Source organism: Argentina silus, assembly GCF_951799395.1.
Source record: "Argentina silus genome assembly, chromosome: 11".
Taxonomy (NCBI): Eukaryota; Metazoa; Chordata; class Actinopteri; order Argentiniformes; family Argentinidae; genus Argentina; species Argentina silus.
In genome coordinates, this window is record NC_139665.1 from 4,604,676 (window position 1) to 4,623,632 (window position 18,957).

The 18,957-nt window shown below is 45.6% G+C and overlaps 1 protein-coding gene across 1 annotated transcript in view; it reads right to left on the minus strand.

The window, feature by feature from the left end:
* Positions 1 to 11,549, minus strand: part of ctnnal1 (catenin (cadherin-associated protein), alpha-like 1) — a 43,449-nt gene extending 31,900 nt beyond the window's left edge. Inside the window, exon 1 of the mRNA XM_083680318.1 lies at positions 11,374 to 11,549. Coding sequence (XP_083536444.1) covers positions 11,374 to 11,469 — 96 coding nt within the window. The 5' untranslated portion in view covers positions 11,470 to 11,549. The remainder of the gene's footprint in view (positions 1 to 11,373) is intronic.
* Between the last annotated feature and the right edge of the window lie 7,408 nt (positions 11,550 to 18,957).

Genomic DNA, 18,957 nt, shown 5'->3' on the forward strand with positions numbered 1-18,957 from the left:
TGAAAAATCTGCAGGAATTGCGTGATGCAATCCTGTCATCATGGACCAGAATCTCAAATGAATGTTTCCAACATCTTCTGAGGCTGAATAATTGAGGCAGTTTTGAGAGCAAGGAGTTTTGCCCTACCCAGTATTAGTGTAGTGTTCCTAATAAAGTGTTTGGTGAGTCTAAGTGCTCTTTCTGCAGCACGGAATGCAGGAGGGCTGTGTTGTGTTTATTACACTTGAGGTTTTAGTCTCTACAGTCCATGGCCACTATATTTTTATCCTGTAATGTTCCGTCTCATTATCTTTTTAATTGTATTGTATTTTTTTGCCTTTATTTATTTGTTATTTTCTGTGGAGCGCATTGTGTTACATTGTTGCTACATAAATGAAGCTTGATTTGATTTGATTTGATTTGGTTGCTAAACGAGAAACCAAAGCATCAAAAGAAACTGGCCCATTTAGTTTAAATTATCTTCACACAGAGTTGTGTCTGATGGCTCCGTAATTATATGAACCCGCTACAGGATAATCCCCAATGGCTGCTAAATCAGCCGCAAAACATCCCATCAGTCTTCATGACCTGTAATTACAAGTAATGGACAAGTAATACAGCGCAGTGAACAGTGTCTGAAAGTGGCTTAACTTGCACTGTGGCAGCATCCAACAGTGCTAAGAGGTTTTGTTAAAGAGGGTAATGACCATAGTCCTCTACCGAGGTATCTAACCTCACACTCACGGTCAAAAGCTACACTCATTGGGATGCTAAACTAATAGAGATTGTGTTTTCTGAATGGACGGTAAAATAATTGGGAAAAACACCGCTCAGTCAGAGAGACACACCACTGAGGTTCAAATCAAATAAAAGCCCTGTTGTCAGATGAAGGGCTCTCTTTTCTTTCTCCAGGGTAGCCTGGTGCTAAACTGAATTACGTTCATGAGCTACAGCGGGGCTCTCGTTTTCACAAACACTGGGCTTCCAAATTCTTCACAGATGAAAAGCAAGATGGAAGATAAGATGTCAGGTGTGAAAAAAAACATACATAACTACTTGTTCTATCCTGAGGGCATGAACAAAAAAAAAGCTTGGCAAGAGCTTGGTGAGCGCCTTGTCTGTGACATTTGAGAAGAAAAAAGCATTAAAAAGTGAAAGATTACATCAATAAATCACTTTAAAATGGGTGTCATGCCAAACATCAAAACCCAGAAGTTTAGGTTCAGCAGGGAGATGGATGATTCATTGATGAAACCAGGCAATAAACACAACGAGTCAAAGTTCAAGCCCATTGGGGAAACTGCAGTGACTCATGTATTGCCCTTTGAGACTTTGCCCTTTGACCCGTGTAGATGCCCCCTTTGCCCGCACGGTCGCACACACGCTGTCACACACACACACACACACACACACACACACACACACACACACACACACACACAGACTCCCATTGGGGGCTGCAAACACTGTGTGTGTGGAGGAACGCTGCCCCCCTGCCTTTCGTCTGCGTAAAGGAATGTGCCTCGTCAAACACACACACACCCACCCACCCACACACACACACCCTTGTTGTGGGACTATAGGGGTTACACAACACACAATTGTCAGAGCAAGATCATTGGTCTCTGTCGTAAATTGGTCTTGGTCTTGTCATGGTCTTGATACACTGGGTCTGGCATGCACGCACGCACACACAGGGAAAGGTAACCTGCTTTCACTACATTAAAGTCTGTCTACACTCACATATGGACATGGAGAATGTTCCCTACACTACATAACTCAAACTACACAGGAAGTGTCCTTTCAACAACAGTCACACTCTTTCCTCTCTGTGAGAATAACTAAAAACCTGTTTATTTATAGAGAGCGGGTGACTTTAACTTATTAATAGGGAATTCTCTGGACTGTCACTCTCACTCAGCACCACCTGTCACCCGGCCCCAGCCACCCAGAAGCAGGGGGGAGGCCGTAAACACTGTCCCTACTGACCACAGCTTTCACCCAGACACTGTCCCTACTGACCACAGCTTTCACCTAGACACTGTCCCTTCCTCAAGACGCTGTCATCAGCTCTTGTACGGGAGCGGTATGTGACCACCCAGTAACAAAAAAAAGAAGAAGAAGAACAAAACGTTTCCCAGGAGCTTGACTTGAAATGAGAAAACAGAGAACGTGTTCTGTTTTTGTCCCTAGCTGGGTCTTTTCTAGGACGGATCAGCTGACCTGTGAGTCTCGCCATTTGTGGAAAAACCCAGGGCATGTGGGAAATCCCAGGGCAGGTTATTATTATATCGGCTCTCTTGGCTCCAAAACGTACTCAACTTCTTTCTGTCTGGCCCTGCAAAGACTAGAGGTAATAAGCCGTTAGAATCATTTCTGTTTTGTACATTCAACTTCAACTTTTTACTCATGCCTTACCAAAGCATCGTATAAATGTTGTTTCGATAGGCTATTGGTTTTAACTGAGTTTAGCTCTGGAGAAACAGTCACAGTTAGCAGCCAAGAAGCCGGAGAGAGGAGCCCAATCTTAAGAGTATTCATATTGTTGTGTTTATGAACCATAAGGACACTGTAATCACTATTGTTATTATTAATTGGTACACTGTAAAGTACTAGAGTTATGGCTAGGGTGGCAGGGCCAGGATTAAGGTTAGGGTTGTTGCTATAAATGCCATCATTGTAAATGAACAATGTTTTAGCGCAAGTGGCTAGTGTTTTGAGTAGCTACCTTCCATTAGCATTAGCTTCATCTGTGCTTTCCGGCTGACAGAGGCACCCTGAGCACTCATCCATTAGGCCTGAGTAGGAACATGATTGATGGAACTAATTACCCTGAGAAGCTGATTTTGGAACCAAACACTGCAGGAAGCGAAGGATGCTGGGAAAATCAAAAGGGGATTCACACTGTTGTGTCTTGTTCACTGTTCTGCTGATATGCGATCATTATTTGGTTGGCTTTTTACCGCTCCTTTGTGTCTGTTGCTCTTCCAAGAGTTGCTTGTGCGTTTTCTTCCCGGCATGTTAGCAAAAAATCAAAGTGCAGAAAGTTGCTTTGGAGGCAGCAGCGTGCCTACACAAATAAATAATAAATAAACATGAAACTTTCATCAGACTGGATTCTTGTGATTGCCACATACTGTAGTTTACGTTGAAAGATTAGGCCCAATCCTCATTCTTCTGTATTCTGGGTGAAAGTTAGAGGGATTGTGAATGTGGACGAGTAGTTACAGACTGTTCCAGTCCTACTCTTGAGAGAAGGAAGGGGACAGAGTGCAGAAGTGGGTATTAAGGCTCAGCTTACACCTTTGACTCACAGGGAGAAAAGCAGAAGCTTGGGGACAGGTTGGCTGTACCTCCCTGTGCTACCTGTGGCCCTGTAGCCTCCGGCTAGGCTTTCAATACGCTGTATAATTAATGAGGAGAGTCTAGGACACTGGGTTCTCCAGGGGTAGGGAGAGAGAGAGAGAGAGAGAGAGAGAATACCAACAAAAATCAGAACAAAGGGTTCTGACATCACACGGGTATCCAATGATATTTTCACATCAACCCTCTGCAACCAAAACAACAGCGAGCGCAGAACTTCACTGTTATGGGTGGAGACTTACCTTACCCCAGCAAGGGCCTGAAGCAGCCCAACAGGCAACCCCAGAAGGACACAGACTGGCAACAGCCAAGGGTACAACACTGTCTGCAGTGAGGTCTGAAGAAGGCTGAAAACTCTATCAAAAAGACCACAAGGACCTGACAGGGATAACACTTAGGTGTGAATAATTTAAGTTCCTAAGGTCCTACCACCCACTATGTTGTCATCTTGTCAAATGTCTTTTAAGAACTCAGGAGTGAGGAGGGAGGAGGGAGATTCAAAGCTGTTCAAAGAAAGCAATTAACACACGTAATAGTGTGAGTCAAGTGTTTCTCTGTGGGCCAGTTAGCTAGCTGTGTATGAGAGAGAAGAGCAGGTTTGTTATAGAGGAGTAATACGAGACGGATACATGCCGGCCATGGCTTACTGTTTGCTTACCGTTGTCCAGGCAGCAGAAACTGATAGATTTGCCATTTCACTACCTCACAGACTGGGAGAGAGAGAGAGAGAGAGAGAGAGAGAGAGAGAGAGAGAGAGAGAGAGAGAGAGAGAGAAAGAACAGAGAGAGAGAGAGAGAGAGAGAGAGAGAGAGAGAGGGAGAGGGAGAGAGAGAAAGAGAGAGAGAGAGAGAGAGAGAGAGAGAGACAGAGACAGAGAGAGAGACAGAGAGAGAGAGAGAGGAGTGTATGTTTGGGTAATTACTGTAAGTGGGGTATTCGTCACAAGCCCATTACATTCCTGACTGCTGCATAGCACCGTCTCTCTGTCTGTCTGCCTCATGGTCACTTCCCGACCTGTCTGTCTGCCTCATGGTCACTTCCCGACCTGTCTGTCTGCCTCATGGTCACTTCCCGACCTGTCTGTGGTGGGTTGAGACATATAAAGAGTCAGGTTGACTAGTCTCACTCCACAAGTGTCACTATCATCAGAAGAAGGAGAGAAAGAAAAGAGAGAGCGAGAGTGAGAGCGAGAGAGAGAGAGAGAGAGAGAGAGAGAGAGAGAGAGAGAGAGAGAGAGAGAGAGAGAGAGAAAGCTGCAACAAAGGCTACATCAAATTCACTTTGAAAAATATATTCATAACTCTGTCACACTCATAGCATTTACTCTCTAGTGAATTCATGTTAGAATCTCTCCAGAGAAGAAAAATGGATATCAACTGGGCTGCAATCACCTTGTTCACAAGCTTATTGTATTTGATGACAAAGGTTGGTAATCGATATAGCTCTGAATGGTGGAGGAACTGATCAGCCCATAAATATGATTGGTGGACACGCTGAAAACATTCCCAGGCCACCAAACTGCAACACACAGGCCCAACATCCCCAAGGCCCAGAGACCAGATCTCAGTTACCAGAGACACTGGATGTTTTGTATTCTCCATCCAAAGCTCCTCTGTTTCCCCCATGCCGCGTGTAAACTGTTACATCACTGGTGAAGCTAGGAGGTGGGAGTACCGTAAGAGACGGGGCACACAATGTCACGTTACACCCCTGATAGAGATCCCGTCCTGCCTGCTGACAGATACATCCACCCTCATGACACATATACAGCCTGGAAGTCAGCCAAGCCACCATCTGATCCTGGAGGTCACAGACCAGTAACGTGTAAGCCTCATCGTGGGTTAGGCTTGGAAAGACCCCTCCTTGGTCCTCTCATCGCACCCCCCTTAGCCCTCCAGACTCCCATGCAGGCTCAGGCCACCTCAGTCCCCTCAGCCCCTCAGTCCCCTCAGCCCCACAGCCCCTCAGTCCCTCAGCCCCTCAGTCCCCTCAGCCCCTCAGTCCCCTCAGTCCCTCAGCCCCTCAGTCCCCTCAGCCCCTCAGTCCCCTCAGCCCCACAGCCCCTCAGTCCCCTCAGCCCCTCAGCCCCTCAGTCCCCTCAGCCCCTCAGTCCCCTCAGCCCCTCAGCCACCTCAGTCCCCTCAGCCCCTCAGCCCCTCAGTCCCCTCAGCCCCTCAGCCCCACATCCCCTCAGCCCCTCAGCCCCTCAGTCCCCTCAGCCCCCTCAGCCCCTCAGTCCCCTCAGCCCCTCAGCCCCTCAGTCCCCTCAGCCCCTCAGCCCCACAGCCCCACATCCCCTCAGCCCCTCAGCCCCTCAGTCCCCTCAGCCCCTCAGTCCCCTCAGCCCCACAGCCCCTCAGCCCCAGAGGATCTCAGCCCCTCAACCCCAGAGGATCTCAGCCCCTCAACCCCAGAGGATCTCAGCCCCTCAGCCCCAGAGGATCTCAGCCTCTCAGCCCCAGAGGATCTCAGGTCTCCTATTACAGCCTGGGCCTTGTAACCCTGGTCAGGCTCGGGAGAACCCCTCCTCAGTCTCAGGCTCTGTATCAGGTAATTACCTGTGTTATCACAGTCAGAGATAACCAGCGAGGGTGAGAGACACCATTTAGGGCCGCCTCCCCCCTCTCTCTCTCTCAGGTGGGTTGAGAGAGATGGCCCTGGGCAAAGCTTCTGTTGTCATTATAGCCATAGCACTGTGGAGAGATGGCCATACATACACCGTGCTCCCCCATTCTCTCCTGGGATTCGCTGGACTCTCATTATGCAGTATATTAGCAGAGAAGAGAGATCAACAGATCGACATCTGGGATTGACCCTTTTTTTTTTTTTTATTGCCTCTTGAAAAAACAAACCGGTAATTAATGACTCCCTTGATAGCAGGAGTGGGAAGGGAGCTGTAGAGAGGAGAGAGGGGAAGTTGTGGTCATGCAATTGGAGATGGGTGGAGAGAAATTCCACAATAAGTCAAAACCAAACCACCAATATTGATGGAATCTCTGTAATCTCAATAATTAAATCACTGTATGTGCTTCCTGAGTAGGGCTTGAATACCTGAGTTTTGTTAACTCCCTGTGGTCCTAACCCATGTAAGGCATTGTTTTGAATACTCATTCACACAACAACACAAGGCAGCCTAGCTGTGATTCATATGTTTTCATTACTGATCTGATGTTATCTTACACCAGGCCGTTCTATATGCCGGTACCTCATGGTTCATGGTGCGTGTGGATACTTATCCTCCACAGACACACACTGCTTTGGCCATTTTAGGAGAGCGAAGACCTGAAATCATCAGCCTGAAGTCAACTGTGAAATCTTTTATCAGATTTGTACTGACCTGGCCTTCATGGTTCTGCTAGCTAAGAAAATATCCTGACAAGAGAATGTGTCATGGTCTTGACTCGAATCTTGGGACCAATGTCCTGGTCTGAATCTTGGTCTTGGCCCATGATCGTGGACAAGACCTTAGTCTTTGCAGTCTCTCAGCTCATGTTCATGTGGTCAAGATGCATCCCTCGTTGTGGGACTATAGGGGTTACACAACACACAATTGCCAGAGCAAGATCATTGGTCTCTGTCGTAAATTGGTCTTGGTCTGGTCAAAGTCTTGATACACTGGGTCTGGGTCTCAGACACTCAGACACACACACACACACACACACACACACACACACACACACACACACACACACACACACACACACACACACACACACACACACAGACCTGTTTTGTTCACATTCCTGGAGGTGTTTGGTGCTGTAATCTTCGTGGTTAGGCTTCAGCTAAGAGTCATTAATCATAATTATCATCATTGCCAGCGGAAGCAGATTTGTTCTGCTCCTAGCGAGGATAATGCCTCTCTGTCTCTGAATAGTGAACAACTTCACTACACACATATCTGTCACGTCATTCCATTGGGCAGAAGACATTACTGGAGGACGTGGTTAATGGCTCCGTGAAACTTCATTTTGAGATGAAAGTCCGGGGATAGAAGTGTCTGCTTGCCAGAATTATTTCAAGCACTGGTTTCGACAATGCAGCATTTTGGGTATTCTGAGCTGTTACCCAAGTGGCACAGGACTTACGCAAGCATGACAACTCAACTTAACAAACTTCGACAGAGAAAGGATTTTCTAGCCCCAATTATAGGAGAAAATCTTTTAAGAAACTGTGCTTAGTCCGGCAGAAAAAAACGTCGGAGCCAGCACAAATATGTAATAACAAGGCTCCTGTGTCACATGCGATTAAATGTTCCCCCATCTGATCAAAGGCTCAGGTATAATTCCTTTCCTTCCTACAAGCCCCCTAACACCAGACAATAACACCCACGCACCCATTTACCTCAAGACCACCATGACGGCTTGGCATGGGACGTTTGTTTCTCTGAGAACACGCCTTAATTACACAAGGAAAGAACAGAACTATTATTGGACTAATCAGGACTTGAAGTAATCAGATCTGAAAAGGAAGCAAAGAACCAGAACCAGATTATCCCTAATTGCCCGCCAACCCACTATGGACCACATCACAGGTACAGCACACAAAGCTACAGAGAACTGGATAAGACCCATTCATTAGACCTTCCTTTTCACTGTCGCCGTATGTGGTGCCTGGCGAATATAAAGGGCCACCTCCAGAGTCGCTTCACGTCCATGCATTTACTACTCCACTGGAATAAAACAAGACAGAGACAAAAATAAAATACAACAATAGATTCACAAGTAACACTGAGACCAAGCAAAAGAAAGGCATCAGTTCTAATCACCCTGAGAGGCAAATGTGATTAAGGATGCTGCAGACATGCACACAGGTAGGAATATAGACAGACAGACAGAAAGACAGAGAGACAGACAGACAGACAGACATACAGGCAGACAGACAGACAGACAGACAGACAGACAGACATACATACAGGCAGAGAGACAGACAGACAGACATACAGGCAGACAGACAGACAGACAGACAGACAGACAGACAGACATACAGGCAGAGAGACAGACAGGCAGAGAGACAGACAGACAGGCAGACAGACAGACAGGCAGAGAGACAGACAGACAGGCAGACAGACAGGCAGACAGGCATACAGAGCAGACAGGCAGGTGGGTGGGTCTGACAGACAGGCAGGTGGGTGGGTCTGGCTGTGTGCATGGTGCAGGGCCAGGACTCACCCCTCTAATGACTCACCCCTCTGATAACAGAGCCTGAGAAGATCAACCTCAGAACGCAGCTCCACGACAGGTGATTAGTGTGTGTGTGTGTGTGTGTGTGTGTGTGTGCGGGGGGGGGGGGGGGGGGGGGGGGGCAGGGCGGGGGGCAGCATAACCTTTCCAGGATCCAGGATCTCTCAGTGACACTGGCCTTTCATATCCTTCCTGATAACCATCCAATGCAGAGAGAGAGACCACACAATGCAGCCCCACACAATCTCAACCTTCAGTAGCACTGCATGGTTACCCTTAATGACATCATGACGTTAACAACAACAACAACAACAAAACATTTCATATGGAGTAAATGTCTACCAGAGATTCTCTGCATTGCAAACTGTTGCTATGGGGATTTCTTACTCTGAGAGAGAAAAAAAGAGCGTTGGAGCAGACATTCCTTGTCCTTGACGCTTTTGTTTTGTTATATATAGATGTTGAATGTCATTAAGGCAGCCCACGACTATCCTCACCACTGAGAATAGAGGGAACCCAGAAATCAGATCTAACATCTAGCAACTGCAGAGCCCTACATTTCAGAAGTTGGGTGTACATCAACAATAGTTTAAGCATATACAGTGTGCTTGATTTTGAATCTTGAAGGTATGAAAAGTGAAAATACAGTACATGAAATAAAAATGTCAGCGTATATATATATATATATATATATATATATATATATATAAACACGACTTCAGCTTAAACACTTGCACCTAGAAGGAGATGCTGTGTATGTATCGAGCCGTTAGACACAAAGGAGATGAGAACACAGAGGAAAAACTGCTTTCAGCAATCAGCCAAACCATCGGCTGAATGTGGGAGTTAATTAGTCTATAAAAATATCAAAAAAATTGCATCCAAATAAATAATTTGCTTTATTTGTAGCCTAATAGAAGCTACTGAAGCTGTAAAAACCGAACCAGACACTATAGCGGTTCTAACTAGTCAGAAGCAAAAACATCTCTAGAGTAATGGCTGACTCTCTGTCAGGAGGCGGGAGCTACAAAGATGTATGATCGGTGTGTGTGTGTGTGTGTGTGTGTGTGTGTGCGCGCGCAGGAACGAGAGCAGAGGAGGCAAAACAGTGGAGAGAAAAAGGTTTAGCCATTTCACACTGTACTGCCATGTCTTCTGATCTCAGTCTGGCTCGAATTTACATGGCAGTTATTGTGTCTTTGAATCAATAAATACAAACAGTAGCCTATTGCATTTGGTGACAACACTATTACCAGTCCCCCATCTTCTCTGCAAAAAGAAAAATCTCTGCTTAAAGATTGAGTTTAAACGTCCAATTCGAGTACTCGAGTACTCATGGCCATCCCTAAATAAAGCCAGTCCCTGGCGTGAAAAAGGTTGAGAAACACTGCTCTAGGTTGCAGACAATGCACCCCTCATGAGTAGGAGAATCCACAGGGATGGCCTTATCTTTCAAATGAGCCAGTGCCAATGAAGGGAGGAACCATGCTTTAACAGCACTCAGGGGGGAGGGCAGGGACAGAGACCTCTTCACTACTGTATTGTCTGGGCTCTGTAACTCATTGGAGAGGTCTACCTTCTTTCCAGAGGAACTGAATAGAGGGACAACAGGCGATTTACAGGCCCCTGACCCTTTGCCACATCTTTAACAAGGGACATTAGCATTTATGCAACCCTCAGCCATTTCCCCATTGGAGTGATGCAACGAACCTCCCATGTGACTTGCTGAAGTCATCAGCCCGGAGGTCAAACAACAAAGCAGCCCACTTGTGGGCCAGATCGGGTCTTGTGGCGGCACAAATGGCTCAGTGCCAGAAAGGGCAAGCATTACATGGGCCAGACCTGGTCCAAATGTGGGGGGCAAACCCTGGGTGAGAGTTGGCAGTTTGCTATGGTATGGTATGAGGAATGTGGTCCTGATACATTCCTGTAGTCACTGGGCCATCTTTGGTCTGAGTGTGGTTGACCAGTAGTTGTCATAACAGACTATTAAACACACCAATAGAACCATATTTTCCCACTGTAAGACCTAACGAACATGAATGACTCCAGGTATCATCTCCCACATGAGACTCTTATGACAAACAAAACCATCAGTATATATAGGCCTGCTGCATACATTTCCGATATTCAAATAATTGGGTAAAACTTTAGCAATCTATTATCTAATGATGTGTTATTATATTCAAAATGGAAATACATTAGCCATGTTAAGAGAACATTAATTTATTTTCTTCCAATCTAAATAACATTTGCCTGGTACCGTAGGGGCAGAGTCCTCTTGTGCAATAAGAAGAAGGTCAAAGCATTACAAATAGAGGAGAAATATCCAATCATGAGACAATATAGGCTAATTTACACAGTTTAACAAAGAATTGGTGCAGCCGAAATAGGTCTACTCGTTTGAATCTAGCCCCAATGACTGGGACAGTATGCAAGGCAGAGACAAGGCAGGTCTTATTTGGTCAAACAGTGAGAACACATTGACTGTAGCCATCGAATTGCATTCATTTCCATGCACTTCTCTACACCTTGAGCTGGCTATTTTACTGGAATTGAATTTCAGACTTTCAACAACACGCAGCCGTGACGTAAACAAACAGCGTAATTACAATGTAACTAACACCGCCTCTATCAAACTTTTAAACTGCAATCTACAACTACAGTTTTCAAAACCCAACGTTGTGAGAAACTCTGGAGTCACGATCCCCTTACACCCAGTGAGTGTAAACTCATAGACCTATGACAATAGACCGCGTAATGTAGCCTAAATTGAACATAAACAACCAGTCATTTTACATTGTTCATAAACAAAGTTTCACGTGGTTCATTTCACGCACAACTCACCTGGGAGACCAAAGGGATAAGTGTCTGCTCCACCGACCGAGTTTTGATTTCCAGCCCGGAATCAAAGTTACTGCTACCGAAAGGAGATGAAGCCATTCCCGCCGATCTCTCTTTTTATGATACAATGTACAACTGAGTTACAGCTCCCTGCACCTTATGTTTCCGTTAATTGGGGGAAATTGTGTATATTACACTCTTAACAGTGTAGACGGTTTCTATTGGTAACGTGAACAACGGATCGACCCCCTAGCCTATCATGCCGTTTTAATCCACTCGTGCTCGGTTGTGCTGCGCTCCGCGCCGCTAAAGTCGGTGTAGTTTACTCAACTACGGTGGAGAGGAGACTGCAGCAAACGGACTGGAGAGAGAGCGGCTTGGCTGAGCCATGGCTGGGGAGTAGAGGCTGGCGCGCGCACGCTCTCTGTCTCTCTATCACACACGCACGCACACACACACACACACACACACACACACACACACACACACACACACACACACACACACACACACACACACACACACACACACACACACACACACACACGGAGAGGGCGAGGGCGAGGGGGAAAGCATTTTACAGACATAATTTGCCTAGGGCTATACTTAAACCTATACAACAACAAGAGGGTAACAATTTCTGCTACTTTGTGTTCAAAATACTAACCTTTTTCCCAAGGTTATTTTCTTCTTGACAGCACATACTGTTCATCCAGCAAAATGACTTCAGGTTATGATATGATAACCAGTGTGTTTTTAAGACATGCTAAATGCTCTTGAGCCTCTATTTCGTACTCCTCGGGCTGTGAATGATGTTATAATTTTGCTCTTCTTGTATGATGGCCCTGCCCTGGACAAAGTGTGACAGAAAGAAGAATGATACACACAGCAGAAGACCATATCTATCTTCACGTTGTTTCTCAATAAAAAAAAAACATACTTAAAATGTGTCTTAGTGCAACATCGGTTGTGCACTAGAACAAAGCATACTTTGACTGCTATGCCGTTGATTATGTGTGCGATAAGCTCACTCTTTTACAAGTGCAAGCACTGGATGACAAGTGAACACTTCGTGTTACCAGGCCAGATTGAGGCAGGGCCGTAGAAACATAAACAGTGCGCTGGAGTTACATGCTGAGGGTTTGTGGCCATATCAGCTGTGGTCGGCACTTTCCAATGTCAGCATGGGAGCTGCTGCGGCTCTGCTCTGTATTAGTGCTGCCTGCCACTCCAATCTCAGCCAGTGTTTATTTAAATCCCCACAGCGGTGCTTTAGTTGAACCCTCCCTGTTTCTATAGCACACAGAGCAGAGCTTCCACAGACCTCAGATCAGCAGAGGACCCAGCGCTAGACTACATCATTGTGCAGGAACTCCAGAGTGATTGGCTGTTTATTGGCCAACAATGGAATTCAGTTTTGTGATGAGAGGAGGCTTTAGCTTTATAATATTGTACACTTCACCACTCAGTAACCACCATACTGGACCCACCTTTGGGCCTGTACAGTATTTAACACATTTCTGGAGTGTCTATCTACTACCATGTCTAGTCACTAACATGGCTATTTCTAAAACAAAATCACCTGTATGAAAATGGATGTAACAGGAAGCGGAGCAGTTCTGATTTCCTGAAACACAATCAAGCGCAAGTTGTGCCTCTCGAGATGCACCATTGTGTTTGCCTGCAATCCGGAAATTGCAAAATGTCACTTTAGACTTTATTGACTCACTTTCCATCAGTACCATTGTTCCCAGACACTTGTTATGCTTAGCAGAATTTAATTCATTGCAGTTTTTTTTTTTTTTTTTTTAATTCAATCTCACATTGGACACATTGGATTTTCTGTTTTTATACAGTTTGACAGGTTTTGATAACTCCCTTCCGTGTTGTTCCTATCCACACTTGTCAAAGGACATTGATAATTAAATCAGATATGTGTATATATGCATTGTGTGACTCTCTGACTAACAGTACCTCTTCCCTCTAGGTGGAACGGTGCTGACACTGTAAGTGCTGATAAGTGTGGAGCTGAATGTAGATTATGAGTAGAGGGTGATGGTATGCACTGATTTGAAGACATGCGATAAGCACACGCAGTCAAGCCCCTTGGATATATTCAGAAGTAGTTGTAGTGTGATTTTGAAATATATTCCCAGACATATTGGATCCAAACTATGCTAAATGAATCCAACAACAAAAATCTGTTCACCAGTGCTAAAATCCAGAGGCACCATTCCTTCTTAAGAAATAGTACGAAACTGTGCGAGTTGCAGAACTTTATAAAGCATAACAGAATGCATATACATTTCCGGTTTGCATCGATATTGTTTCCCCCAAAGGCACCAAGGTTTTGTGGTATTTCTCACTCTCACCAATGCACCAGCATGGAAGGAGACATCCAAACCCTGCATGCCACTCTGATTCTAGAGAGGGCCACTTTCACAGAGAGACATCCAAACCCTGCATGCCACTCTGATTCTAGAGAGGGCCACTTCCACAGAGAGACGTCCAAACCCTGCATGCCACTCTGATTCTAGAGAGGGCCACTTTCACAGAGAGACATCCAAACCCTGCATGCCACTCTGATCCTAGAGAGGGCCACTTTCACAGAGAGACATCCAAACCCTGCATGCCACTCTGATCCTAGAGAGGGCCACTTTCACAGAGAGACATCCAAACCCTGCATGCCACTCTGATCCTAGAGAGGGCCACTTCCACAGAGAGACATCCAAACCCTGCATGCCACTCTGATTCTAGAGAGGGCCACTTCCACAGAGAGACGTCCAAACCCTGCATGCCACTCTGATTCTAGAGAGGGCCGCTTTCACAGAGAGACGTCCAAACCCTGCATGCCACTCTGATTCTAGAGAGGGCCACTTCCACAGAGAGACGTCCAAACCCTGCATGCCACTCTGATTCTAGAGAGGGCCACTTTCACAGAGAGACATCCAAACCCTGCATGCCACTCTGATTCTAGAGAGGGCCACTTTCACAGAGAGACATCCAAACCCTGCCTGCCACTCTGATCCTAGAGAGGGCCACTTCCACAGAGAGACGTCCAAACCCTGCATGCCACTCTGATTCTAGAGAGGGCCACTTTCACAGAGAGACATCCAAACCCTGCATGCCACTCTGATCCTAGAGAGGGCCACTTCCACAGAGAGACATCCAAACCCTGCATGCCACTCTGATCCTAGAGAGGGCCACTTTCACAGAGAGACATCCAAACCCTGCATGCCACTCTGATTCTAGAGAGGGCCACTTCCACAGAGAGACATCCAAACCCTGCATGCCACTCTGATCCTAGAGAGGGCCACTTCCACAGAGAGACATCCAAACCCTGCATGCCACTCTGATTCTAGAGAGGGCCACTTTCACAGAGAGACGTCCAAACCCTGCATGCCACTCTGATTCTAGAGAGGGCCACTTCCACAGAGAGACATCCAAACCTTGCATGCCACTCTGATCCTAGAGAGGGCCACTTTCACAGAGAGACATCCAAACCCTGCATGCCACTCTGATTCTAGAGAGGGCCACTTCCACAGAGAGACATCCAAACCCTGCATGCCACTCTGATTCTAGAGAGGGCCACTTCCACAGAGAGACATCCAAACCCTGCATGCCACTCTGATTCTAGAGAGGGCCACTTCCACAGAGAGACATCCAAACCCTGCATGCCACTCTGATTCTAGAGAGGGCCACTTCCACAGAGAGACATCCAAACCCTGCATGCCACTCTGATTCTAGAGAGGGCCGCTTTCACAGAGAGACATCCAAACCCTGCATGCCACTCTGATCCTAGAGAGGGCCACTTTCACAGAGAGACATCCAAACCCTGCATGCCACTCTGATCCTAGAGAGGGCCACTTTCACAGAGAGACATCCAAACCCTGCATGCCACTCTGATCCTAGAGAGGGCCACTTTCACAGAGAGACATCCAAACCCTGCATGCCACTCTGATCCTAGAGAGGGCCACTTTCACAGAGAGACATCCAAACCCTGCATGCCACTCTGATTCTAGAGAGGGCCACTTTCACAGAGAGACATCCAAACCCTGCATGCCACTCTGATTCTAGAGAGGGCCACTTCCACAGAGAGCATTCCAGGTAGGGTACTATGGCGTATTGAATCCGTCACCTCTTTAAACCTTTTTGACCTGCCACCTTTTTGACCGGCCACAGGTCCAGGCTGTCCCCCATGGCAACGACAGTGCCAGTCTGCCAGGGTTGTGGCTGGTTGGAATTCCTCATTGTTTTCAGTGACGGTATTTCAATTCATTCATTGATTTTCAACTCACCTCTTGCATTGGGTGAATTTAAATTCAATTTGACCCCAACACTGCAGTTCTCCAGTGCAATATGATCATCTCACAGCCCTGCCAGGAGTCACCCTCAGGGCCACGGCAAGGCTCATTTAATTGCCTGTAAACTAAAACAGGCAGCATCAAGCGACACAGACACTGCTGCCACTAATTGTTTTGTTTTTGCATTTCCATATTACATAATAACAGAGACTTAAAACCCACACGCTCATTAACACTCTCTCCATTCCATCTACCTCGCTACAGTCTGTCTTCTGCTGTGTGTAGGTAGAGATAACGGTAAACACACACACACACACACACACACACACACACACACACACACTCACACACACACGCTCACTCACACACTCTCTCGCTCTCTCTCTCTCCTTCTCTCTCTCTCTCTCTCTCTCTCTCTCTCTCTCTCTTTCTCAGACACACACACACACACACTTGAGGGCAGTTTCCACTGTGTCTCCTGTGTGAATGACTGGAATTTGACCTCTGCTGGACAGTGATTAGCTAGACCTGCTCCCCAATCTGTCCAATACTGTGAGAAATAATGAGGCATCATTTCTGATGCAGAAAGTGTCTGCTGGTAAGATAATAGACACACAGCATACAAAGCAGTTAAAGTGGCCGAAGCCACAGCTAGAGGCTGTGGGAAATACAGTAGCTTTGGCTGAAGGATCTACTGTATAATTGGTGTTTTCTGTTGCTTAAGGGTTTAGAAAGAGCAAGAATTTCTCATAACCCAAAGTACAGTGAAGGTATCCTAACACTATTGTGCAGGGCAGGGCTTTTAATTTACAAAGCAGCACAGCTCTTACCATATATCATCTTATAATGGCGCCAGTGTCCATGGTGGATGGAGACCACAACTACAGGATGTAGGCTATACTTAGCACTGTCAAGGAAGGGGAGAAAGATAATAGAAAATATGAGTGCCTTTGACACATTTTTATAGTGTTGTGTCTCCCATCAGTTCTCAGCCACCCCTGAGATTAGATCTTCCCGTTTTCTCGACAGAGAGGTCATCTCACTCAGATAAGTCACTCTGAGTGTCTCCCGCTCGCTGAATCTGAGGAGGTGATGTGACAAAGAGAGGAATCTATTTTCTCCTGAAGTGTTGATAATGATGATTCAAAATACTAACCCTCTGGCGCTACTATTCTCTCCCTCTCTCTCCCCCTCTCTCTCTCTCTCTCTCTCGCTCTCTCTCTCTCTCTCTCTCTCTTGCTCTCTCTCTCTCTCTCTCCCTCGCTCTCTCTCTCTCTCTCTCTCTCCCTCGCTCTCTCTCTCTCTCTCTCTCTCTCTCTCTCTTGCTCTCTCTCTCTCTCTCTCCCTCGCTCTCTCTCTCGCTCTCTCTCTCCCCCTCTCTCTCTCTTTCCCTCTCTCTCTCCCTCTCTCTCTCTCTCTCTCTCTCTCTCTCTCTCTCTGTCTTCCTCTCACCCTATTCCCATTCCTGTGATTCGAGTCTATCGCTCTTCCTCCCTTCGGTAGGCCACTGTCATTAATCATCTCGTCTCGAGGGTTCAGAGAGAGCAACACATTTTTCCTTGTGATCACATCAGGCGTGCGGCTTCAAACTGCTTCTGACAAAACTGTCGCCTCGTCATTTGAAATCCACGTCTTTAGCTCTAGGAGCTGTTCTAACCAGAGCAGCCTGACAGCCCAGCTGAGGTCAATCACTTCAGCATGCAGACTAAAAGAGTGACCTATGAAACACACTGTAATGTGTGATCCAAGGTTGGGAGTCAATGTCATTACAATTCCAATCAATTCATGAGGAATTTCAATTCACATCGTGAACTGAGTGACTCAAAACGAAATTGGCCCCACCTTTGATGTGAATATATCCCTCAAATCATGAAGTACAAACCATCAAGCCTGAAAGTCCAGAGGATACCCAGAAATACATGGCAATACAGAAAAGCCTAATGAGCTGTCTCATACAGCTGTCTCTGGTCTTAGTCTGGTTCTCTCTGGCCTCTATTTACGTACCCAAAAGCCCAAACTATTCCCTCACAAACAGTCTGCGCTGTCTGTCTTTTCTAGCCTTGTACTGAACAGACAACAATGACAGGTCTTACTATTTTGTGATTGGTCGACTCCTGCACTATATCCCTTCAGACCATCTACTTTGGGGTTACAACACTCATTGCATACTGCTGTATTTCAGGGTGGGCACTGTCAGCCAAACAAGGTAGAATATATAAACATGACTTAAACCTGTGGAATGCCATACTTACACAATGGGCTGAAGGGCTTTACTTTTCTTTAATTCCATGTTTACAGAATTCAAATGGGAACATTGTGTCACTCAAATCAGGACAAAAACAGAAATGCTTTTAAACCCTAATGTCCACTTACATGAAATACATTAACAGTTAAGTTTTTTCACAGTGTTGTTTATGGGTTATAAGCTTTGATTGCAGTGTGCCACTCTGTTTCCATCCCAACCTGGAATGTTATTTAAATTTAAATCTGCTTTGTTGGATTTAGGATTATCTTTATTTTGTATAAAGATAATCCTAATCCAATATTTATTTACTAATATGTAATTTTTTATTCTGCTATATAATTACTTTATTATTCAATGAGTGTATTGCACCATCTACTGGACTCTACCCAATAATGCAATCTCTGAAGGCAGAGACATGAGGGCAGAGAGGGATAATCAAAGGAATTTAACCTCACATTTTCTCGACAACTGGCTTCTTTTTCGGGTTAGGGTTAGGGTTTTTTTCTTCAGTGCAGAATGAACTTTTTTTTTTTTTTTTTTCACAAAACACAAGTATACATATAGGAATTAAACAAACAAAGAAGAACAAGGGGGTACAACAAATTACAGATTACAGAAATACAGTACATAAATACATAAATACACCACATTTTTGCAGCTTTCTTACTGGAAAAATTATATGAATGTACTGCTCGAACTCCTTATGGGAAACAAGGAAGAGTGTTTTTTTTATTAGTGAATTTACATTCACTTATGAATATAAAATGTTTTCATTAGCATGAATAATTGTTTTTCTTTATCCTTATTATAGAACATCGAGCAGAACCTTCTCCAATAATACACTATCATCAATAATATAATCAATTACAAATCCACAAATATCTGGCTATAATCTCTCTTTACACGTGGACAATGCCAAAGTAAATGCAAACTGGTGCAAACAAACGCGCCATGAGGTCTATGAACCTGGCTGAGAGCGGAACGTTTGTGACACGTGGCCGTGTTATGTTCCGGTAACTCTGCCAGTGTAGCATTGAA